The sequence below is a fragment of the Cervus elaphus genome, chromosome 1, assembly GCF_910594005.1.
Source record: "Cervus elaphus chromosome 1, mCerEla1.1, whole genome shotgun sequence".
Classification (NCBI taxonomy): domain Eukaryota; kingdom Metazoa; phylum Chordata; class Mammalia; order Artiodactyla; family Cervidae; genus Cervus; species Cervus elaphus.
In genome coordinates this window covers 45,039,774-45,064,998 of record NC_057815.1, presented here as the reverse complement: position 1 = coordinate 45,064,998, position 25,225 = coordinate 45,039,774, and the positions used below count along the sequence as shown (strand labels likewise).

The 25,225-nt window shown below is 47.5% G+C and overlaps 1 protein-coding gene across 2 annotated transcripts in view; it reads right to left on the bottom strand.

Moving 5' to 3' along the window:
• GRIK4 (glutamate ionotropic receptor kainate type subunit 4) overlaps positions 1–25,225 on the bottom strand; it is a 485,478-nt gene that overhangs the window by 135,023 nt on the left and 325,230 nt on the right. For both annotated transcript variants that reach the window (XM_043901237.1, XM_043901238.1), the window contains exons 6-7: positions 21,517–21,695; positions 17,100–17,153 (exon numbers count right to left, since the gene is read on the bottom strand). In XM_043901237.1, coding sequence (XP_043757172.1) covers positions 17,100–17,153; positions 21,517–21,695 — 233 coding nt within the window. The remainder of the gene's footprint in view (positions 1–17,099; positions 17,154–21,516; positions 21,696–25,225) is intronic.

Here is a 25,225-nt window from a genome sequence, read left to right as displayed (position 1 = left end):
GCTAGTGAAAATGGGTAGGTGTTTATGGTCAGACTCTTAATAGTGGATTATTGGGAATTGTTGGATCAGTGGACAGAGGGAAGGCTGAGGCATCTCTCATTGAATTAATGGGACTATTGGTGACTCAGGTCAAGGCAGGTCTCCCCTCTCCCAAAGTTCTATTAAGCAGAAGGCCTGGGCAGTCAGAGGGGGACATTTCCATTATACTTCTAGAGATATGGAGCCAGCGTAGTCCCCAGAGTCTAGTTCTTATTTCAATTTGATTTATTTCACAAGCACAGTCTGGTGCACCCCGCCAGCAACACACACAGGCATGGATGTGGGAGTGTGTGTGTGTGTGTGTCAAGGAAGATGCAAGGAATGAGCTTCAATTCTATTACATGGATGATACGCAAATATCTCCAACTTGGTGCCAGGAGCCCCATGGGACCAATGTTCACTGTCACACTATTTGTCAAACATGAGCAAAGGGGCTGAGTGATAATTGGTTCCTCTGACACCAGGCAGGGTTTCTTCGCCTCCACCAGGGTTTCCACACCCCTGTTGAATGCTCCCTCGGTTTTGATTGATTTTCCTGGCAATCCTCATTCTGCTCTCACACTCCCTGCCCCACGCCATTAGGAATCAAGTGTATCTGGAAATTCCAGGCTCACCTGTAATACCCAGATCTCATTGTGAGGCCCAGCTGCTGGGCCTGGGGCTCCTGGTCCCCAGTCCAGTCCCTAGCTGGGGTTCTCTCTTTAGGCCTGAAGTGCCCACCACCTTCAAGGGGAGAATAGCTGACAGCCACCCAAGTGAATGTGCAGTGTCTCAGGCATTTATGACCACCTAGCACCACAATACAGGTGTTAAATCAAGTTCACTTGGACTTTCCAAGTGGCACTAGTGGTAAAGAAAGTGAAAGTGGAAGTCACTCAGTCGTGTCCGACTCTGCGACCCCATGGAATTCTCCAGGCCAGAATACTGGAGTGGGTAGCCTTTCCCTTCTCCAGGGGATCTTCCCAACTCAGGGATCGAACCCAGGTCTCCCACGTTGCAGGAGGATTCTTTACCAGCTGAGCCACAAGAGAAGCCCAAGAATACTGGATAGAATACTATCCCTTCTCCAGGGGATCTTCCCAACCCAGGAATTGAACTAGGGTCTCCTGCACTGCAGAGAGATCCTTTACCAACTGAGCTACTAGGGAAGCCCATTGGTAAAGATCCCACCTGCTAATGCAGGAGACATAAGAGATGAGAGTTTGATCCCTGGGTCTGGAAGATTGCCTGGAGGAGGACATGGCAACCCACTCCAGTATTCTTGCCTGGAAAATCCCATAGACAAGAGGAGCCTGGCGGGCTATAGTCCATTGGGTCGCAAAGAGTCAGACACGACTGAATTGACTTAGCATGCATGCAGATTCACTTGTGACTCCCACCTTCCTTCTTTATCTGCCTTTCATAGAACATGGAAGGTTGCCTTTGGCTACCTGTGTGGAGGGAGGTGAAGGCTCTGAAAGTTCCCCACCCCAAAATACCTTCCTCACCAAATCCACAATTTCCCATAGGATCCACTTCCTTGGTAGAGGCTTTGGTTAAAAAGGAAATGTCTAAGGCATTAAACTGTGTGTTTAGAACATCCATCCCCCTGTCCTTCTCCACCTGGCTAAGTAGTGCTTCTTTAGGGCTCACTGGGTGTGACTTCCAGGAAGTTTCCATGAGATTGCCAGGCTCTGTGGATAGCTTCATTATTTTAACCCACTGGCTTTCAATCCTCTGTTTGGGTTTGTCTCCCACTCCACCCTGACCCTCTCAGAGAACAGACTGTATTCATGGTTGCATTCCTGACAGGCAGCACAAGAAGTGCTCAATTAACACTGACCAGCCAATGCGTGGACTACAGGTCAGGAGACTTCTGCCCGCCACTCCTGACTCACTGTGAGAGCTGAGCAACTCACTGTCCCGCTCCAGCTATTTCCCCTCAACTGTAAAATAATGCGATTCAGTGAGATGCTCTCAAAGGTCCCCCCAGATTCCGTGCTGTCATCAGCCCTTCACATGTCGGCATGAAGTGAATTTTGAGGCCTGCCATCCATCAGGGCTCTGAGGAGGTGGCCTGGATGTGGGATGCAGGATAGCGCCTTCTGGGCAAGAGCGGGTGAGAGGACCAGACACTCACAAGCCAGGGGTGCTGCCCTCCGCGGTGGGGGTGGGGGGAACTAGGAGAGCAGAAGGCAGTGGAGGGACAAGCAAACCAGAGCAGGACACTAGAAGCCATGAAGAGGAAAGTCAGAAGCTTCACATGCCCAGAGAATACATTCATTTACTACAGATTCGCCCAATCCATGAAGTCAACAGAATTTAAGAGCTGAAAGGTCTTTGGAGATCCTTCAGTTTATCCCCAGGGTAGAGAGGACTTCTCCAAGATCACACAAGGTCAGTTAGTGGGACAGCCAAGCCTAGCCCTTGGAACTACCAGGGCCAACTTCTTTTTAAAAAATTATTTATTTATTTGATTGCACTGGGTCTCTAGTTGTGGCGCCGTGGCATGTGAACTCTCTAGTTGTGGCATGTGGGATCTGTTAATAGTTTCCTAGTCAGGGATCAAACCTGTGGAGTCTTAGCCACTGGACCACCAGGGAAGTCCCAATGCCAACTTCTAATGCTAAAAAGTCCAGCAACTTTGCAGGGCAGACGGAATGTCATCTGACGGGAACCTTCCTCTGCCAACTCTGGTTCCTCTCCCTGCATCACAGGCCCTCGCTCCGGCTACAGCAGGCACCCTGCTTTTACTTTGTCAGGCCTACCTTGCTTACCTCTGACCACCGGCCACATGCCATTCACCTTTCTAGTGAAAGTGTCAGTCATGTCCAACTCTTTGCGACCCCATGGACTATAGTCCTCCAGGCCCCTCTGTCCATGGAATTCTCCAGGCAAGAATACTGGAGTGGGTAGCCATTCCCTTCTCCAGGGGATCTTCCCTATCCAGGGATTGAATTCAAGTCTCCTGCATTGCAGACAGATTCTTTACCATCTGAATCACCAGGGAATCCCTGTCCTTTATACCCTTTCCTCAATAAATGATTCAAAGGAAGCCAAATCTGTAAACCTCTCTCCAAGGTCCCAAAAAAACACTCAACACTCTTCCTCTGGGCTTCCACTTCTCGCCTCTTTAAGCCACATCCTACTGCTGCTTGCATTTCCAGCACACAGCAGACATGTAATAAATGTTTGCTGAATAAGTGGAGTTGACTTCAGCATTTTCCGTAGGTAAGTCGCTTAATCATGACTAGCTAATCATTTTATAATGCCATAACTTGGACCAAGGGACTTCCAGCTGTCAGCCGGTTTCCCCAGATGCAAATGCAGAGAATAATTTTCAGTCGTGGCCTCCTGAATCTTTTTCCAATTCTCCCCTGAACACACCCCCTCTAGCTGTGGCCCAGTTCAGAGAATAGACACAGGAGGGTTAGCAGCCAGAGAGCACAATTTTGAAATAATAGTTTCTCTTTAAGATGCTGTTGGACCCATGTACGCCCAGGGGACATTTGTCACTGCCAGACCTGCCCCCTCTCTGAGTTTGCATTTGGTGGGGGCGGTACCTTGGAAGCTCAGTCAGACACATGGGGAACTTTCACTCCATTACTCTTTTCCTAGTTGCACTAAAAACATATTTATTCACCAAAGTATACTGTATTATGCAGAGTGGTTCTCCTAAAAGGCTCAATAAAGGTGAAATATGTGGATAGTCTTAATAATTTTACAATAAACTACACTTTAGAATCAATTGCTCTGGCACTGGAAAGTTGTCCAACTGATGGATTGTAGTTGTTGGCTAGCTCTGTGTGTGTGTGAGTGTGTGAGTGTGTGTGTGGGGGGGTGTGTGTGTGTGTGTACATGTGGTGTATGCTTTCAGTAAAAGACTCTAAAACATGCAAGAGGCTCACGCACCCTGGGAACTGTAGTTGTAACTTCAATTAGATGAGAGACCAATTTTGAAATGTTTCTGATAGCAGCTTTGGAGTTTTCAAAAGTTAAGACACAGTAAACCAGGACACTGAGGTCTAAGCATGGAAATACTCAACAGGGAAGTGGGAAAGAGGGAAGGAAAGGAAATAATGTTTACTAGCAGCCTAGTAAATAATATTGACAGGATTAGAAATGTTCCATGTTCCTCACAAAATGACGGTGTATGAATTATCATCCCCATTTTACAGAAGGGAAAACTGAGATTCCAGTAGGTTAAGTAACAGTCCATGTGCACATCTCATGCATGGCAGGGCCCAGGTTCCAGCTCGGGTCCTCTCTAATCCGCGTCCCCAGCTGCCTCCATTAAGCCATGTTTCCACCCTCTGTGTCATGACACAGTCATGAGGCTCACCAACCTTGCATGCCAAGTCATGGGGATGGTGGACGGGATTAGATAATTTCATAATGACCTTGGAAACCCGAAGCAGAGGTTTTGTTTCAGAGACACTTGGGTTCTGGCTCAAGAGTGCCAGGAGCTGGCTGGAAGAGGCCGTTTGACCAAGGCTGACCCAGCAAGGTGTGGCCAGCAGAGGAAGCAGCCCCAGGTGACAGGTCACTCAGCACAATCAGCCAGACTGTCCTTGCACTCTTTTGCCCCTTCTCACTGCTATGGTCAGTACTGGTGTCAAGCAGGGGCCACAGGTTTCAACACCACCCTCACTTATCAGAACCCCCTGATAGGGGACTTCCCTGGCAGTCCAGTGGTTAAGGCTTCACCCTTCTACTACAGGGGTGCGGGTTTGATCCCTAGTTGGGGAATTAAGATCTTTCATGCTGCATAGTGTGGCCAAAAAAAAAAAAAGAACTCCCTGATACTCCATGTTTTGGATCCTGAACAAAACCATCCTTGCTGAACTTGTACATCCTTAATTTCAAATCTGTCCAGCCCAGAATTGAGGAAGAGTGTTCTAGACCGAGTGGTTACCGTGTGGGCTGTGAAAATGCAGGCATCCTCAAGAAAAGGGGCACTGAGCCCTGCTCCTCCTGGCTGAGCTGGGGACCTTTGCACTCATTGGGCTTACTTGGGATGAGCTGAATTCCTGTTGGATGAAGGAGATGAGCCTTAATCCTGGTCAGCCATCCCAGTCCAAGAACTCTATAAGGTTATGAACTTCTCCACTCATTAACTCAGTATTTATTGAGCACCTACTATATGCCAGTAGGCTACTGGGTTATAGTGATGGACAAGACAGACTTGGTCTTGTGTGTGTGTGTGCATTCAATCACTTCAGTTGTGTCCAACTCTGTAACCCTATGGACTGTAGACTGTAGACTACCAGGCTCTTCTGTCCATGGGGCTCTCCAGGCAAGAATACTGGAGTGGGTTGCCATTGCCTCTTCCAGGGGATCTTCCCAACCCAGGGTCTCCCACATTGCAGGCGGATTCTTTACTGCAGAGCTACTGGGAAAGCCCAGACTTGGTCTTTCTTTTGTGAAATTCAAGGTCTGGTGGAAAGGTCAGACGTAGAAGAAGGAATTCCTGCTTGAGATGGACACTACAAAATACAGAAGACAGGGTGCTGTGAGAGTGTGTAACAGAACTCAGCACAGGTGACATCAGCGGAAAATGCCTCAAGGAACTGACATTTAAGGAAGACCTCAACAATGAACAGTGTTGGCCCATCAGAGAAAGGAGCAGGAGAGCAGGACAGTGAGCATTTGCGTCCTTTGGAATCATTTATTTCTTCCCTCCCTGACTGCCCTGGCTCCCCTTTCTGGAATAATTTTAGCAATTTCAATTGCTTATGGCTAATCTCTCTGATAAACCTCTAGAAAAATAAACACAGGCTCAGTCTGCTTGACAGTAACATGGACCCAGAGGAGAAAAATTGGCTGCATATATCCATTCTGCCCAAACAAGATAGAGACTGGGGCACAAAGGAGTTATTTCTGCAGGACCTGGCTACTCTTTGGGAATCCAGGGAGCTGTTAGCTGAACAGCCATGGGCCCTTGATCTAATGGGTCATCCTCTCCTCTTCTCCAGGAAATATTCCCAACCAGAGTGCTGTGAATTGAAATGCCCTCAACAGTGTGTAGGATGAAATAAGTCCAGGACTGTAAAGAACCTCAAAGATCACCTACTATTAATACAACCTCATAGTTTTCAGATGAAAAAACTGAACCATAGGGAGGAGAATGGCTTGCCTAGATAAATGCAGTAGAGTGAGGTGGCTAAACGCTAACTGCTTGGGTTACTACCTTGAGCAACGTATCAAACTTTTATGAGCCTCAGCTTGCTCATCTCTAAAATAGGGATAAAAGAGGGCTCTCCTAGAGCTGTTGGGTGAGGTTTAAATGAGAAAATAACTGAAAAGCACTTGTTACAGAGTCTAGCATGCAGAAGGTAGGCAATAAATATCAACTTTGACTAATACTATGTTGACCACTAGTTAGTAGCGAGGCAAATACTATATATGATGAGGCCTCCTGTTCGTATAATCCTTACCATGCAGGTGTAACCCTACAGGTGCTAGTATAACCATTCAGGTGCTCGTGGAACCCTGCCTCATGCCTTCCAATACCCAGCCAGCACCAGGTCCCCTCTCTCTAGATTCCCCAAGGGAACAATTCTGAGATGCTAACCGCCTGTATACACATGGCACAAATGGCGCTGTGCCCTCCCGCACAGTGGTGGTGGCAAGAGCCTGGCACTCTAGCCCTACCTGCGGCAGGAAAATGAAGAGATGATCACAGCATCCAGCAAGCCATGCTGCCTGCAATGCTGGGAGCAGCCCAGGTGGCCCACAGACCATATAGTTCCCACTTCCAGGGCCCATTTCCTACCTTTCCTGGACATTTCACGATTCTGACCCTTACCCTAAATCTCTACACTTTTCCTGCCAAGGCGTTGGCTTCCTGCTTTGGCACCAGGCCCATCTGTACTCACTGACAATAGATTAGGGTGATTTTATCTTTTCTATTAGGCAGTGATTGCGAATCTCCCTGGGTTCATTAGTAGCTGGATAATGCTCCCAGATTTATTAGCTCAAACAGCACTTCCTCCTTCACCTCCTCCCTTCAGATGGCATCTCTGCTATCTCAGCGGCCGGCTGGGCTTTGCCCAAAGGCCGTTAATTCTTCACGTCCTTTATCCAAACTCCCATCAGTCTTACAGAACAACAGTTCCCATAGCCAAACCTGGAGGCCGACTGGAGGACAGAGACTGTTTCTAGACTAAAGAGCAGGATGAGCAGAGTGAATCCATACCTGTCCAGTGCACGCCCCACCTGGAAGCACCAGACAGGAACATCAGGTCAGCAGCCCACCTGGGCAAAGGCATGCAAGATGCAGACTCTTTTGGTTATAAGGGAGCTGACAACTTTGCTTCCCTTGTGGCTCAGCTGGTAAAGAATCCGCCTGCAATGCGGGAGACCTGGGTTTGATCCCTGGGTTGGGAAGATCCTCTGGAGAAGGGAAAGGCTACCCACTCCAGTATTCTAGCTAGCCTGGAGAATTCCATGGACTGTATAGTCCATGGGGTCGCAAAGAGTTGGACACAACTGAGCAACTTTCACTCACTCACTGACACCTTATAACAAAGTGCTGGTCTCCACGTATAGGGTCAGGTAGCCTCTAAACAGACATGCCAGGGCTTAGGTTGCTAACTGCTCTTCTAGAATACAGGAAAGAGACCTGCGATGATCATTAATCATAAAATAATGCAACCGATATGGCTAGCCAATCAGCATTCCCATATCCTCTTCTCCCTGGGCACACAGGACATGATGTTTCCCCATCTCCCTTGCGGTAGGTGCAAGCATGTGGCCAAGTTTCAGCCAATGGATTAAGAGGAGAGATGCTAGGGGCCACTTCCAGGCCTGCCCCCCCCCAAGCCCTCTTGTGTCTGACCCACTGTGTTTTGTCCCTTTCCTGGCCTCTCAGTGGACACATTAGAAGCTGGAAGAAATCTGGGCTTCCAGATGACCTTCTGGAAGGCTGCCCAATGATCAGAAACGCACCTGGGGGACTTTGAGTGAGAAATAACACGTCTACTGTGTGAATCCATGGAACTGCAGTTGGCATTGCCTACCCAATACAAAGTGTTATCCATTGCTGATTTTTCTTTTTACCAAGATTTCCTGAGATGGATATTATGATTCATATTTTACATATGGGGAAACTGAGGCCTGCCAAGAGCATCAGGGTGCACAGTTAGGAAGCTCCCAAACTGAGGATTTTCACCAGGTCTGACAGATTTTATATATATTTACCACTATAAAAAAAAAGAGTTTAAAAAAAAGCAATGAAGTTCTGATACTACTATAATGTGGATGAACCTAGAAAACGTTATGCTGAGTGACATAAGCCAGACACAAATATTACATGATTCCACACAACAATAATATTGTGACTGTACAATAGCTGATAAATAAAATAAATAAAAACTGGGTTTTTACAGCTTTTTTCTCTCATTAGAAAGTTTCCTAATCAGGACTCTCCACTTCAGCCATTCGCTCTCACTTCTTTCAATGGGAAAACTCCAAATAGAAATAAGAAACACATCTGAACTCTTCATACCATTAAGACGGCTATTATCACAAAAAATAACAGGCATTGGTAGGATATGGGGAAACTCAAACCCTCATTCATTACTGGTGGGAATAAAAATGGTAGGGCTAGAAAAGAGTGTGGTGTTCCTCAAAAATCAAACACAGAATTACCATATGATCCAGCAATTTCACTACCAGATATATACCCAAGAGGATGGAAAGCAGGGACTTGAACATGTATTTGCATACCTGTGTTCACTGAGACACTATTCATAATAGTCAAAAGATGAAGCAACATTAACATCCATATTGATGGATGAAGAGACAAAGTGTGGTATATATGTAAAGTGGATTACCATTGTTCTTTCAGTCGCTAAGTCGTGTCCAACTCTCTGTGACCCCACGAACTGCAGCACACCAGGCTTCCCTGTCCTTCACCATCTCCCAGAGCTTGCTCAAACTCATGTCCATTGAGTCAGTGATGCCATCCACCCATCTCATCCTCTGACACCCTCTTCTTCTGCCATCAATCTTTCCTAGCATCAGGGACTTATCCAATGAGTCGGCTGTTCTCATTAGATGAGGAAAATACTGGAGTTTCAACCTCAGCATCAGTCCTTACAACGAGTATTCAGGGTTGATTTCCCTTAAGACTGACTGGTTTGATCTCCTTGCTGTCCAAGGGACTCTCAGGAATCTTCTTCAGCACCATAGTTCGAAGGCATCGATGGTTTGACATTACACCTTCTTTACCATCCAGCTCTCACAACCATTCGTGACCACCGGAAAGATCATAGCCTGACTATACAGACCTTTGTCGGCAGAGTAATGTCTCTGCTTTTCAGCAGACTGTCTAGGTTTCTCATAGCTTTCCTGACAAGAAGCAATCATCTTCTGAGTTCATGGCTGCCGTTACCATCTGCAGTGATTTTAGAGCCCAAGAAGAGGAAATCTGTCACTACTTCCACCTTTTCCCCCCCTCTATCTGCAGTGAAGTAATGGGGCCAGGTGCCATGATCTTAGTGTTTTAATGTATTACTCAGCCTTAAAAAAGAAGGGAATTCTGACACCTAGATGACCCCTGAAGACATTATGCTAGGTGAAATAAGTCAGACACCAAAGGACAAACATTAGAATTCCATCTATATGAAGCATATAGAAGAGGCAAATTCATAGAGACAGAAAGCAAAATGGTAGCTGCCAGGGGCTGGGAGGGGGGAGAGGGTGGGGAGTTGCTGTTTAATGGGTTTAAGGTTTCAGTTTGAGGATGAAAAAAGTTCTGAACGTGGATCGTGATGATGGCTACCCAACGATGTAAATATACTCACTGTACTGAATGATACTCTTAAAATGGCAAATTTTATGTATATTTCCACTATAAAAAAAAGAGTTTAAAAAAAGGAATGAAGTTCTGATACTTGCTGTAATATGAATGAATGTAGAAAACGCTATGCTGAATAAAATAAGCCACACACAAAAGACACATATTACCTGATTCCACACAATAATAATATTGTGACTGCACAATAACTGAACTACCTCGTTCTACTCATTGTCTGGAAATTAATAAAATGGCCTTTTAGGAGGCACTTTTATAGGCTGTTAGAGGCTGGACAGCAAAATAGATATCTTCTGTTCTTTTCGGTACCTGGGAAACACAAATAGAACTTCCTTTTCTATAATTTCATTTATTTATTTATGGCTGTGCTGGGCCTTCACTGCTGTCCGGGCTGCTCTCTAGTTTCTGTGTTGGGGCTTTTCATTGCAGTGGCTTCTCCCGCTGTGAAGTACAGGCTCACGGGCATTAGTAGTTATGGCACGTGGGCTCAGTAGCTGCAGCTCCCAGGCTCTAGAGCAGGGCTCTTTTGGTGCATGGGCTTAGTTGCTCCACCACATGTGGGATCCTCCTGGACCAGGGATCGAACCTGTGTCTCCTTCATTGGCAGGAGGATTCTTAACCACTGAGCCACCAGGGAAGCCCAGGACTTCTTAAAATAATACCTTCCCTTTACTAGACGTGTGTTGTGAGTCAGTTTCTGTGTGGCTATTATCTCCCAGGGCAGGTATTATTAGTGTTCACCAGCAGATGAGGCCACCCAGGCTCAGACAGATTCAGCAACCTGCAAGGCATCACACAGCTGATAGCTAGTCAACCTGGAGTCCTTAGTCTTGTCTGCTAATGCAAAGGCCTGCACCTTTGTGCTAACTCTCAAATGCAAATCTGAGTGCTGGCTGCATCACTGTGGCCGAATTTAGAGAGATGGGACATGCTGGACGTCCTTGAGGAATTCAGAGATGAAATAAATAAGAATGAAAGTCCAGGTGGTATCTATATTTGGGGGGAAGGACTAGAGGAGAGGTTCCCAACCTCTAGGATCTCATGCCTGATGATCTGAGGTGCAGCTGATGTAATAATAATAGAAATAAAGTGCACAGTAAGTGTAATGTGCTTGAATCTTCCAGAAACCATCCTCCCACCCCCGGTCCATGGAAAAATTGTCTTCCACAAAATCGGTCCCTGGTGTCATAAAGTTGGGGACCACTGGACTAGAGAAGCACTAGAGGCTCACCTATGACCTTCTAGATAAAGCCCCTCCTGCTCTGGTTCAAGACTCCAACAGCAACTGGGCAGAAAGAATGGACTTAAAAATAGCTTCTTGACTCCTAATAAAGGTCTGTCCTTCCAAGAGCCAAGGCACTAATGGGAAGTATCCAGAATATTCTCTCACTGACTGATTTTTGAAATGGCTTTGCTTCTATTTTCTTGGCTGTTACTCAGCCATCATCATTCACACAGTTACTTTTCTGGTTTCCTGTTGCAAACTTACAAACTGTGTGAATCCTGTCAATTCCAGATTCAAAGAACTCTCTGAGGAAGGTACCCTCCCAAAACTCATCTCATTCTGTGTTCACTCAAGAAGGACAAAAGCCCTTTGAAAGTTGAAAGTATCAGAGTGTGACCAAAACACACACTGTCCTGAAAACATATAGTATCTGGCAATTCATAATGCAGTTTTTTTATCCTCACAACAACCCTGCAAGATTTCATTATCCCCATTTTACAGATGAGAGACCTGGGGCTCAGAGAGTCAGTGCGACTCGCCCGAAGTCACATAGCGATTACAAGGCAGAGTGGGGACTTGACCCAGGTCTCCTGACTCCATGGGGCAGGGCTTTCTCCACAAGATTCATCATCAAAGTCATTATTAACATTTCAGAGAAGAGGGAGTGGTGGGACATAGCAGGGGTGATGCTTTCTTTTTTTACCTTTTTTAAAGCTTTTTTTGACGTGGATCATTTTTTAAAGTCTTTTTTTTTCCATTTATTTTTATTAGTTGGAGGCTAATTACTTTACAATATTGTAGTGAGTTTTTGTCATACATTGACATGAATCAACCATGGATTTACATGTACTCCCCATCCCGATCCCCCTTCCCACCTCCCTCTCCACCCGATTCCTCTGGGTCTTCCCAGTGCACCAGGCCCGAGCACTTGTCTCATGCATCCAGCCTGGGCTGGTGATCTGTTTCATCCTAGATAATATACATGATTCGATGCTGTTCTCTCGAAACATCCCCCCCTCGCCTTCTCCCATTTTGTCACAAAAAGTGGAAACAGTGACAGGTTTTATTTTCTTGGGCTCCAAAATCACTGCAGAGGGTGACTGCAGCCATGAAATTAAAAGACGCTTGCTCCTTGGAAGAAAAGCTATGACAAACCCAGACAGCATATTAAAAAGCCTAAGACATCACTTTGTCAACAAAGGTCTGTATGGTCAAAGCTACGGTCTTTCCAGTAGTCATGTACAGATGTGAGAGTTGGACCATCAAGAAGGCTGAGTGCTGAAGAATTGATGCTTTCAAACTGTGGTTCTGAAGAAGACTCTTGAGAGTCCCTTGGACTGCAAGGAGATCAAATCAATAAGTCCTAAAGGAAATCAACCCTCAATATCCATCGGAAGGACTGATGCTGAAGCTGATGCTCCAATACTTTGGCCACCTGATGGGAAGAGCCGACTTAGTGGAAAAGACCCTAATGCTGGGAAAGATTGAGGGGAAGAGGAGAAGGGGGTTGCAAAGGATGAGATGGTTAGATAGCATCACTGACTCAATGGACATGAGTGTGAGCAAACTCTGGGAGATGGTGAAGGACAGGGAAGCCTGGTGTGCTGCAGTACATGGGGTCGAAAAGAGTTGACATGACTTAGTGACTGAACAACAATATTGCTTCTGTTTTATGAGGGGTGTTCTTGGCCACAAAGCATGTGGGATCTTACTTCCCTAAGCAGGGACTGAACCTGTACCACTGCCTTCCAAAGTGAAGTCTTAACCACTGGATGCCAGGGAAGTCCTGTGATGCCTTCTTTTTTGTATATAATTTTATTTATTTATATTTGGCTCTGCTGGGTCTTCATCACTGTGCGTGGACTTTTCTCTAATTGCAGCGAATGGGGACTACTGCCTAGTTGCAATGTGAGGGCTTCTCATTGCGATGGCTTCTCTTCTTGCAGAACATGGGCTTTAGGCACTTGGGCTTCAGTAGTTGTGGTTCCTGGGCTCTAGAGCACAGGCTCAATAGGCTTAGGCTTAGTTGCTCCATGGCATGTGGGATCTTTCTGGATCAGGGATGGAACCCATGTCTCCTGCATGGGCAGGCAGATTCTTGATTACTGAGTCACCGGGGAAGCCTCCGTGATGCTTTCTTAAACATTTCCAGGCCAAGCAACCTCGCCTTACTCTCTTTATCATCCTGGGAATTCATCTTTCAAACGACTAGCCTCCTTCCATCTGCACAAACACTTCTGTGAGTCCTAGCTGCCCCACTCCCTCCTCTTCGGCTACCCTGTCGGCCTAACACGGGGGCAGGCTGGCCCAAGGCAGGTGGCCCCTGGCCTGCCTTCTCCCCCTCGTCCCCTCTGCTTCCCAGGCTCCCCAAATGGAACACAGATGGAGTTTAATCTGTCCTTATTCTTCTGCCAACTTGCTGGGCTCCCCCAAATGCCTCCTTACTTCAGGCAAATGCTTTCGCATTACTCTGGGAATAGTCTAATCCTTTTCTTTCCTTTTTCATGTTAATGCCCTGATTTACAGCAGCAGTGTGAGATAGAAAAAAATAAATAAAATAAACACGCCAACAAAGCAGTTCCTTCTGCTTTATATTCTGAGGGGCAGTGACTGGGAGGGGGCGTGCAGGGGACTTCTGGGGGGTGCTGGCAACATTCTATTTCTGGATCTGGGTGTTGCTTACGCAGGTGTGCTCACTTGGAGAACGTTCGTTCAGCTGCTCACCTGTGATCTGTGTGGCCTTCTATCTGTAGGTTAGACCTCAGTTAAAAATTCCAATGGAACAGGCAGGCCTGTGGTGGGGGCGTACCAGGCAAAAGACAGCTGAATGACTTTTTGGCAAGCCTGCTGTGGAGGGAGTCCCTACACCAGAAGAGAAGCTATACAGGATTCCTCAAGAGGGCTTTCAACTCTGACAGCAAAGACCTATAGGATGCTTCAGGGTGAACAATGCCACAGAAGCCCCAAGAAAGAGCTGTTCACAAAACTGCCACTAGAGATGAACAGGGACGGCAGGATCCCAGCCCGGCTCTTTGGGCAGCCCCCTCCTCACCTTTGCAGGATATTTCAGGAGACCTGACCCTGGCCCCTAAATCCCAGAAGGGACACCGCATGACCCCTAGTTTACCCTACCACCTGTGTGGGCCAAGAAAGTCTTAACTCCCAGGTAACCTTTTCCATTTTCAGATTCTGGGTAACCTTTTCCATTTTCAGATTCTAGACTCAAATCTGCAAGGTTGAATTCTGCTTCCTAAATACATCAAGGCTCTTGTGGTTCATTGACACCTGTGTGTGTGCTAAGTCGCTTCCGTCGTGTCTGACTCTTGGCGACCCTATGGGCTGTAACCACCCGCCCAGGCTCCTCTGTCCATGGGATTCTCCAGGTAAGAATACTGGAGTGGGTTGCTGTGTCCTCCTCCAGGGGACCTTCCAGATCCAAGGACTGAACCCGCATCTCTTATGTCTCCTGCACTGGCACTGGGAATAAGGAACAGCATATTCACATACCTGGAGATCTGAGTCGCTTCTAACATATGGACTGCTCCAGGAATGGGTGTGCCAGTTCATTATTATTCATTTGATGTTACCTGCCTTATATCTTTTAAGAAGGTTACTTTCACAAACGGCTATAAATAGACAAATGAGTAATAATGAACCGGCACACCCGTTCTTGGAGCAGTCCATATGTGTGAAGGGACTCAAATCTCCAGGTATGTGAGCATGCTGTTCCTTATTCCCAAATGGTATTCTGTTCTTTGTTTGTCTAGGAAGAAGTCTACTTCTCTTTCAGGATGTAGCTTAAAGACCCTTTCTTCTGTGAAGCATTTCCTACCTGCCCTGGGTAGAGCAAGTGGCCCCTGCTCTAGGGTCTAAAGCATTTTGTGTCCACATCTCATGGAATTTGCCACTTTGCAATATGACAGTTTGCAATACGTTTTTGCTGGGCCAGCTTGGTTTCTTATTCCCATTTTAATTTCTAATGCCTGGCTCAGGGCCTGTTACATCAGAAGTGTGTCTGGATAGGGACTTCCCAGAATTTGCTGCCAATGCAGGGGACATGGGTTCGATCCCTGGTCCAGGAAAATTCCACAACTAAGCCTGTGTGCCGCAACTACTGAAGCCCGAGTGCCCAAGAGCCCATCCGCTCACCACCAACTAGAGAAAGGCCCTGCAGGAACAAAGACTCAGCCCACTTTTTAAAAAACATTTTAAAAAGTATATCTGAATAAAGGGACTACTTAAATGATTTGGATATCTCATGCATTTATGAAATAAATAAACACATAATAATTAAACCTCTTCTCTGAATGACAGTTTATAACAGCTCTACCTGTAATAGCCCCAAACTGGAAACAACTAAAATGTCTCTCTATAGGTGGATGATTAAGTAAACAGGTACATCCACAGCAAGAAATATGACTCAGCAAAAATAAAGGGCAAACTATTGATTCATACAACTTTGATGGATCCTGAGGGCAATACACTGAGTGAAAAACATTTAACCTCAAAGGTCATCTACTCATGATTCTATTTACATAACAGTAGAAAAGTTAGGCAAAGCTACGGTTTTTCCAGTAGTCATGAACAGATGTGAGAGCTGGACCCTAAAGAAGGCAGAGCACTGAAGAATCGATGCTTTCAAACTATGGTGCTGGAGAAGACTCTAGAGAGTCCTTGGACTGCAAGGAGATCAAACCTGTCAGTCTTAAAGGAAATCAACCATGAATATTCATTGAAAAGACTGTTGCTGAAGCTGAAGCTTCAATAGTTTGGCTACCTGATGCGAAAAGCCAACTCATCAGTAAAGACCTTGATGCTGGGAAAGATTGTAGGCAAAAGAAGGGGGCGGCAGAGGATGAAATGGTTAGATAGCATCACTGACTCAAAGGACATGAGTTTGAGCAAACTCTGGGAGATAGTGAAGGACAAGGGAAACTGGCGTGCTGCAATCCATGGGGTCACAAAGATTTCACACACAACTTAGCAACTGAACAACAACAACAACAAAAGTTAGAAATAGAGAACAGATTAGCAGTTATTAGAGATTAGGGCTGGTGGGAAGAAGGAACATGGATGTGACTATAAAGTAGTAGTGAGATCTTTGTGGTAATGGAATGGTTTTTTTCCTGATTGTAGTAGGAGTTACACACATCTACACACGTCTTAACAGACTTGGTATTTTGATATCCTGGTTTTGACGTTGTACTGTAATAACATAAGATATAGCCACTGCAGAAAACTGGGTTAAAGTTACATGGTACCCCTCTGTATTATCTTTGTGGCTTTCTGTGAATCTATAATTATCTCAAAATAAAAAGTTATAATGTTTTTAAACCTGTTCTCTGAGGTTCTTTCTACTGAGTAATTGAGAATGTGTATATTTCACAATGTTTCACATGTCTTAATGCTTTACAATTTCAAAATATACACAGATTAAACTACATCATTTCAAAATGATAGCAATTCCACAACGTAGCTGTCCTAATACCCATTTTACAGACAGGAAAGCAAGGCTCAGTGCTTGTTTAAGGGGCACACAGCTTGTATGTGGCAAAACTAGAGCTCCAACTTGACTCAGTAAAATTTCCATGGGTCTCTCTTCTAGGCTGCAAAAGAAGGGAATTTGAAAAAATGGTCCCTGAAGGTGTATCAGTTATAACACCTTTTACCTAGGACAGGCGTAATTTTTGTGCTCTAGTGTTCCTAATTCTAAGCCAGCCAGCATAAGGGTCTGGCAATGTAGCAGCTGGACTGCCGGCCTGTAACTGGACCCATAGAGGAGACGCAACCATCAGAGGGGTCAGCTGTGGTGTCTGAGTGGTGGTATTAGATTCTTCTAGGCTAAGAATTGTTAGGAAAAGAGTCCTAGGGCTCCTGGGCTTCCATGTTTCAAACGCCCTGCTTCTCTGGCTGGCGTCTGCTCCTCCGTTCCATCTGCCCTACTGCCCATCTCCAGGGCTTCATTCTGTCACACCCCACTGACCCTAATTAATGATACTCTCTATGCCAAAGAGGTGAGCTGTGAAAATGTCTTACCAGATTAGTGAAGATGTATGTGTAATAGGCTGACACCATCCCTAGTTCCGCTGCCTGCAAAGGGAAGAGAAGGAGATTAGAGCAGAAAATAAAAAACCCACTGGAAGTGCATGACTAGGGAGGGCTCCAAGTGCCTGCCCCTGGTCTGGCTCTCCACCGGCAGAGTAGAACGTCTTGAGGGTTTTTACACCACCCTCAACCTTGGAGGATGGAGCACAGAAACCCTGGCCTCTAGAGTAAGGTCTCTCTCCCTCCAGCCCACGCCCCCACCCCTGCAGTGACACTCATGGTAGGTGATATTCTGATGTGTACACATTCCCACGGATATAACTGGGGATTATGGAAACCAAAGTGACTTTCCGAGAAATGAAACAAATAACAAAAGACTATAAGAACAATTTCCACAACCATTAACAATACCAATGGCTAACACTGACTCACTGTTTAGTCCGCAGCGAGCACCGGACAGCATTTGGCTTGGGTTCACTGTTACTCGTCCACCACTCCCACCCCCTTTTACAGCTGAGGAAACTGAAGCACCAAAGGCTGTGTAGCTTGTCCAGGAGATCACACGTCTCATACACAGAAAAGATGAAATTAAAGCCAGGCAGCCTAACACTCCCCTTGGAGAACTATGATATTGATGGAATTGCTGACACCACTTCTCTTAGGAGCCAAGGCATGGACAGGAAAGTGGTGGCTTGTAGGCAATTCCCAAATTAACTCCACCCGCGTCAGGGTGAGAGTGAGTATGCCTCATAGGCATATTCTTCAGTCTGCGGTGATGCTGGAAAGAGGTGACTCATTGCATACTGTGGTCCTCTGTTAGTAGTGAGGAGTAAGTTGCTTGTGGTGTACCCTTGCTGATGGTGCACCAGGGAGCCTCAGCCCACGGTTGGGAGCTGCTAGATCATATGGGCCTCCTTTTGTCTGATCTTTGCAGCATCATAAATACCTCTATAAGCAACCTTCTGTGCCATGTGCCTGGCTTGGAGTGTGACAGGTGCTATAGAAGATCGACAAGGAGATCATGGAAATAATGAGCCCGACTCTCCCCAGGGCCCCCATCCCTCCTGACAGTCGGTTAGATCTTCATCATGGAGCCTGCAGCCCTGGGCCACTAGGAAACCACTTTTGTCATGACTGTTGAGGTGCATGGGGGTGGGGGGGCGGTAAACAAAATCAGGGATGATCGCCTTCTCCCTTTATATTGTGTTTATCTCCCCAGGGATTCCAATAACTGTGTGAGCATTCTCACAGGCTCCTTGAAGGACAGGCTGGGGTAATTATTAGGTTGGTTGGCCGAAAAGTTTGTTCAGGTTTTCCAAGTTACAGAAAAACCCAGACAAACTTTTTGGCCAGCCCAATATATCACCACCATCCCTATAAGAAATTGAGGCAACTGGGGCAAGATTATAAGGGGTCATGATGGAGCTCAAGGCCTCTCCTTCCTCTAGCAAAGTTACAGTGATGCCTCCACTTCTGGGGAGGAGGGCATGGTGCTCACCTCTACCTCTTCACCCACCCCTCAAATTATCCATATAATAATGCCCTTGCCTCTCACCAATGCCTAGGCTGATGGGAGCCCCCTGGTTCCAGGGATGGGTTGGGGGCAAGGGGCTGAGAAAGGGCACTGTTGGATGGTTAAAACCCACTTTGTGAAATCTGCTGTCCTAAAGATAAAACACAAGAGATCCTTGGTTTTTAAGACCTGAATTCTGGGTAAACATGGAATTCGTTGCTGGAACAGCCGCTCAATAAAGTAGGGGATTACTCTGAAAATCCTCCTGAAATCAAGAGACAGTGGAGTGCTGCCAAGCTCCGAGGCCAGGCTCACGAGTGCACAGCGAGACTCCCAGAAGCTCTGGGCGCCCTCTGATTGCACTGCTTCCCACGCTGAGCCTATCTTCCCTCAAGGCCGGGTTGTAACCTCATGAAGGAGGAGCCTGGAGCTTCAGGGAAGCATGGGGATTGAGTCCAGGATGGATACAAGGTCAGCCTGCTGGGTCTTCTAGGAATTCAAATGGGGACAAACTTTCCCAAAACCTCACTGCTCATTGATGAGTTTGGTTCCAAGCTTACATGGGCTGGGGCTGATTGATGACCTCAGGAAAGCCTGCCACTGGCCACCCAGCAGAACCATTTGCTAATAATAGTCATTATAAGGGAATTTCCTTCAAATGCACAGCCATAAAAAAGAAATTAAAAGCGTTTTTAATGAAAATACCCAGTACTGGCAAGGGTGCTATAAGACACCTATACGCCACTGGTGGGAGTGTAAATCCTTACAGACTTTCTAAAAAGGCAAGCTGGCAAATCATATCAAAATCCTTAAAAGCATGCATACCTTTAACTCAGTAATTCCACTCCTAGAAATTTATGCTCTGAAAATATTCATGAATGTGCATAAAGATTTATGTACAAAGATGTGCATTCCAGCATTATTTATTACAGCAAAGACTGAAAACAACCTGTATCTCTCAACAATAAAGAGATGGTTAAATAAATTATGGTACATCCATATGATAAGAAATGATGCAGTCATTTAAATATTTGTAGAAAAATATGTCATGACATGAGAAAAAAATGCATGGCGTATAATTAAGTTGAAAAAAAAAAAAAAAACGGTTCCAGAAGAGTATGTGCAGGGTGTAATAATTTTTAAAAAGGAAAAAAAAATGTGTCTCTAAGGGCAGAAAGACTAGATATCAAAATTTCATAGTGGTTCTCTCTCGGTGATGGAATTGTGAATGATTTTTATTTTTTTCCTATGGGCTTTTCTGTACTTTCTGAGATTTCAACAATGAACTAGACATATTTTTTAAAAGGGAGGGAGGCAACCACATATGTTGGGAGCCTTCCTGGGCAAGGGCTGACCCCCAAAGGCTTCCACCTGGGGGCTGTCCAGGCAGGAATCAGCTACTGCAGGGGAAACACATTCTGATCTGCCCTTGGCAGGGGGACTGAGGGACATCTATCTTGCTCCCTAGTCCTCAGTCCTCCTCACCCTCCTGAGAACTCCTCAGCCTTCATCTCCCATGCCCTGAAACTTAAAGGAGCTCTTCCATCCTTGACGACTTCATTGATCACAGCTCTGGACACAAGAGAAGAAAGAGAAAGAGAAAAACTGTGTGTTGGAGTGTGTGTCTGTGAGTTGGGTATACCCACACAGACAGACGTGGGTTTGGAGCTGCAGAAAATTACTATAGCAACAGGCTGAAGGGACGGCCCTCAGTACTCAGAGAAATTTCATTCAAACCTCTTATTAATTCTGAGACAAAACTAGCTGGGGTGGGGAGGTGAGGAGACAGCAAGGGAGGGAGAGGAAGAGAGAATCATCCTGTGTCTGCTGGGCTCCTTGCGGCCCTGCCGAGGTTAATGAGGAACCTCACTCCCCCAGTGGAAGACGTTGGGCTGCACTTAAATGTGCAATTAAAACGGCACTAGAGGAGACCATGAGCCCAGAGAGGCTGGGGGAGCTGCCGGAGCCAGGGCGGAGCCTGGCAGGGTCCACTCTGTCTGGGGTTGCTTGCTTAGCCCAGACGCCAGCCCAGGACACAGTCCCAGTGGGCCCAAGGATGCCCAGATGATCGAAGCTGTTTGTCCAGCGTGGACCCCCAGGCACTGACTTTTCTCCCTCTGTCTCTGTCTCTGTGTGTGTCTCTGCCTCTGTCTCTCTCTCTTGGATCGGCCTCCCTCAGAGAATTCCAGTTTCCATGTGTATACATTGATTCAGGGGCTGGTGTCTGTGTCCCCGGGAGCGGGTGGGGAGCGGGGTAGAAATGGACTGATTTCCTGTGAAGAGAACTGAGGCAGGCTCTGTGCTGCTCCTCACAGGGCTGGCCTTGGACAAAACTGCTCATCTCTCAGACTCTCAGCTTCTTCCGCTGCCGGGGGATGCTATCATGTCCACCTCGTGTGGTCATGGAGAGGATTACATTGAAAAATGGCACGGCAGCACTCGGTAAACGATAGAACACATGTAAAGATTACACTCAGGGCTGGTATTCAGTAATACACACGATGAGACAGCCCTGGCTGTCAGAATATGGAGATGCCTCTACTTGGCTTGGCAAATAGCCTCAGCCCCCAAGTAGCCCACCCCACCACGCTTGCCCCTCCTAGGAACCCCTGGACCAGAGCCCCTGGCAGATCTAGGTGTGGCCAATGTCTCAGCCGGTGGCTGCCCTGTTGCATGGAGAGTTAAATGCTGTGACGTTGCATCATCCTACTTTTTCCCCTTAGCTTTCAGGAGCTGTTCACCAAAACTGAAGCACACGTTGGGGTCAGAGGTCCAGCCCAGGGCTCCTTCAACCTCGGCCCGGCGGGACACCCAGGGCAAGAAGGGAGCAGAGTGTCAGCTCAGAGGCAGGGGGATGCTCGGCGCCCACCAGCACCCGCCCGGCCCGGCGCCCACCTTCAGGAGGATGGTGTGGGACATGGAGGCGTTGGCATGTATGATGATGGTGGCGGTCTTGTCGTCCCGGATCTCCTTGAGGAGCGGGGTGGGGTCCCTGGCGTCATCCAGCATCCGGACCGAGAGTGTGTCCTTGGAGATAAGGAATTGCCGGAGGAGCTTCTCTAGGTTTAAAAGGCCTGGAGGGGAAGAGAGGACGAAGCCCCTGAGGGTCCACGGTGCTGCCTCGGGAGACAGGGGAGCCAAAGCCAGAAAACTGGGGAGGGAGGCAGGGTCCTGGGTCTGGCATCAAGTGGTTAGGCTGGAGCATTGCACATGGTGAACCCTCATAAATGTTACATCCAGCTTTTATTTCCATGGTGGAGGTCAGGGAGCAGTTCCCTCCAGGTCACAAGGCCCAAAAAACAGATCTAGCAAAATGCTTTGAACCCCTCAGAACACAGGAGCTGCTCTGAGACAAGGTATTGTTATGATTATGAAAGAACAGGTTTTGAACTGCACCCCAGCAGGCAGTCAGGTGGACCCAGAACAACCGGGGATCCTGAGCTAAGGGCTCTGCCTGGCCCTTGCTATTCGCTGCCGAGCACATGGGAGAAGGGATTGCAGATGGATGTCACCAAGACACATGGGTCTTAAACAACATCTCTGAAAAAGCAGGCCAGGAGGAGGGTGTGTGCATAGGTAGGGGTCTCCTGGGAAGGCAGTGGTCCCAATTCCAATGGAAAGAGACCTACAGGCATCTGCTCCCAAACCAATCAATGACAAGAGTAACATTCATTGAATTCTTATTGCATTCCAGGTAATGGGCTAAACATTTTAACGGCTCATCTCGTTTAAGTCCTCCCAAGATTGTACAAAGTATTCCAATCCCATAGCACAAAGGCGAGCAGGAGGCAGGAGAGGAGGAACTCTCCCAGACACTGTCACCACACACAGTGGATGGCCCGGGGAGGGATGCTCTCTAACCAAAGAGCCCGGTGCTCTGGTGTCTGCACTGGTTAAAGGAATATTAAATGCAGGGAGGTCATGAATGTGACCCTGAAGAAGCCTCTTCCCTGTGCAGGTTAAACCCCCTCCTGATCCTTGAGGACCAAAAGGTAAGATAAGGGGGCATCTGAAGAGCATTGTAGGGACTTTCTTGGTGGTCCAGTGGCTAAGATTCCACACTCCCAATGCAGGGGGCCTGGGTTCCCTCCCTGGCTGGAGAACTAGATCTCATTTGCTGCAACTAAGGATTGCAAGCTACAACCAAAGGTCCTACATCCTGCAACAAAGATCAGAGATCCCCAGTGTCATAACGAAGACCCAGCACAGCCAAGTAAATAAATATTAAAAAAAAAAAAACTACAGAGCATTGTACCACCTTCCTCATTTTGTAGAGAAATGACAGGATGTGCCCAGGGAAAGAGCTGGGACCAGAATTCCCATTTCCGTGTCTCCATCCCATCCTCTTCCCTGAGTCCAGACTTCCTCTTAGGATAAGACACCAGGAGCAGCAGGCACGGAACCCCGGGAAGCGTGGGCGCACATGTCTCAGGACTTGGGGGCGAAAGCCTCGGTGTGCTGTGTGAAGGGCGAGGGGGCAGGGTGGAGGGAGCTAGGGAGCAGGGTGGGCCTGGCGTGATGGAGATCAGAGCCCTGGAAGGTGGGGCCAATCCCTAACTCCCACCCCCACCCTGGGTCCTGAAAAGGTGGTCCAAGGAACGAGGGGCTGCGGTAGGGGTGGAGAAGCCCCTAGAGGGCCTGTCCTTCACAAAGAGGTTTCAGAAACGCAGGCTGTGCAAGCCCAGAGTTGAGTTGGTTTTCCCTTCCTTTCCAAACAGGCCTCAGTGGAGGCTTGTTAGACCCCCTGCTGCTACCTGTGCCCCTCATGGCTCCATACCACCATCCTCCATCCAGAAGGGTACCAAAGCTGCCGGGGCTCTTCCTGCCAACTTTGATGCACATCTGGATTCAAGCTCAGGGTCAACTGTCGCTAGCTGTGTGACCTTGAGAACCGTCTAACCTCTTTAAGTCTCAATCTTCATCTGTAAAACAGGTATAACAGGTGAGAACTCACTGAGATCCTATGTGAAGACAGGCTGGGAGATGGCATGCATGGAATCAACATTGCTTCTCTTGTATCTACTCATTCCCATAAGAACACAAAGGTCGGGAATGGCGGCTTAGTGAGGCAGAAGAAGAGGGAGAAGGTACTCGTCTGTTCATCCAACACTCACTGTCCTAGTGCCAGGCACTGGGCTGACAAGACGCCAGCAGAGAAGATGGGTCAGGTACAGACCCTGCCCTCCAGGGTCTCAGAGGCCAGGAACCGGTAGCTAAGTGTGTGCCTGCATGCTCAGTCGCTCAGTTGTGTCCAACTCTACCCTATGGACCATAGCCTGCCAGGCTCCTCTGTCCATGGGGTTCTCTAAGCAAGAACACTGGAGTGGGTGGGCATGCCCTTCTTCAGGGGATCTTCCCAACCCAGGGATCGAACCCATATCTCTTATGTCTCTTGCACTGGCAGGTGGGTTCTTTATCACGAGCGCCACCTTGGGAAGCCCCAGGTAAGTGTATAGCAAAGTTCAAACCATATCCCCAGTACTGTGTATAAAATAGATAATAAGGACCTACAGTACAGCCCGGGGAACTCACTCAATACTCTATAATGACCTATATGGGGAAAGAATCTAAAAGAAGAGTGACCATATAGATATGTATATATGATCCACTTTGCTATACCCCTGAAACTAACACAACACTGGAAATCAACTATGTTCCAAAAAAAATTTTTTTAAAGCCCCAAATTGTATCCCTATTTTGTTTGGTGGCCTAAAAATCTGGTTTCTATGGGGCAACTGCATTTCCTCCTATATGTAAAATGCAAAGCATATTCACATCTTCACAGAGATGCTGTGAAAAGCAAAATTGCACTGAGACAAAGGTCTGAGTACCTGATCAAAAGGCCAAGGAGATCAGGGAGGGCACAGGGATGGAGCTGCTGGAGTCTTGGCCAGCTCCTTGGCTCAAGGAAAGATTTGTCCTCAGGACATGCTTTAGGGGAGCAGCTGGAGGTATGAGCAAGGGAGGGGTAGTGAGGGTGGACTCCCCACTGGGCCTGGAGTGCAGCAGGGAGAACCTTTGGAGTTTGACTGGGAGAGAGGCCAAATGCCCTGGGATCCATCAGATGGGCAGTGAAACTCAGCGGGACCAGACGGAAGCCTGGGGAGCGACAGGACAATTACACACGGCGCGGAGCAGCCTGGAAAAGGCAGCCCAGGGACCCTGCAACCTTTGAAAGCTGGTAGGTGCACTGAGCTCCCAGGGAAAAAGGGCCCCTAGGTGCCAGGAAAACCGGGGACCCTGCTCCCATCAATGCCCACGTGCCCACCCCCGCTGCCCTTTAAACAAGAAGCAGCGTCTCATCCAACACTGTTTGCCGGGAGGCAGGGGAGAAGGGCGGCGAGTGCCTGGGAGGCCCGCCACCTCCCCCAGCATCTCCTAGGAGTCCCTCCCCTTCCCAGGCTGCGCCGAGCTTGAAGTAGCAAGAAGAGCACAAGGTCAGCGGCCAGCGGCCGCGAATCCCAGCTCCAGCACCACCTCTGCCCCCTGCCCCTCTGTGGGTGCCCATCCGTGGGGTATGGGAAATGACTACCTTACAGGGGGAGTCAAGTGAGCAGATTGGTGACTGTCACCTGGAAGGTGCCTCATGAAGCTGGTTTTCATC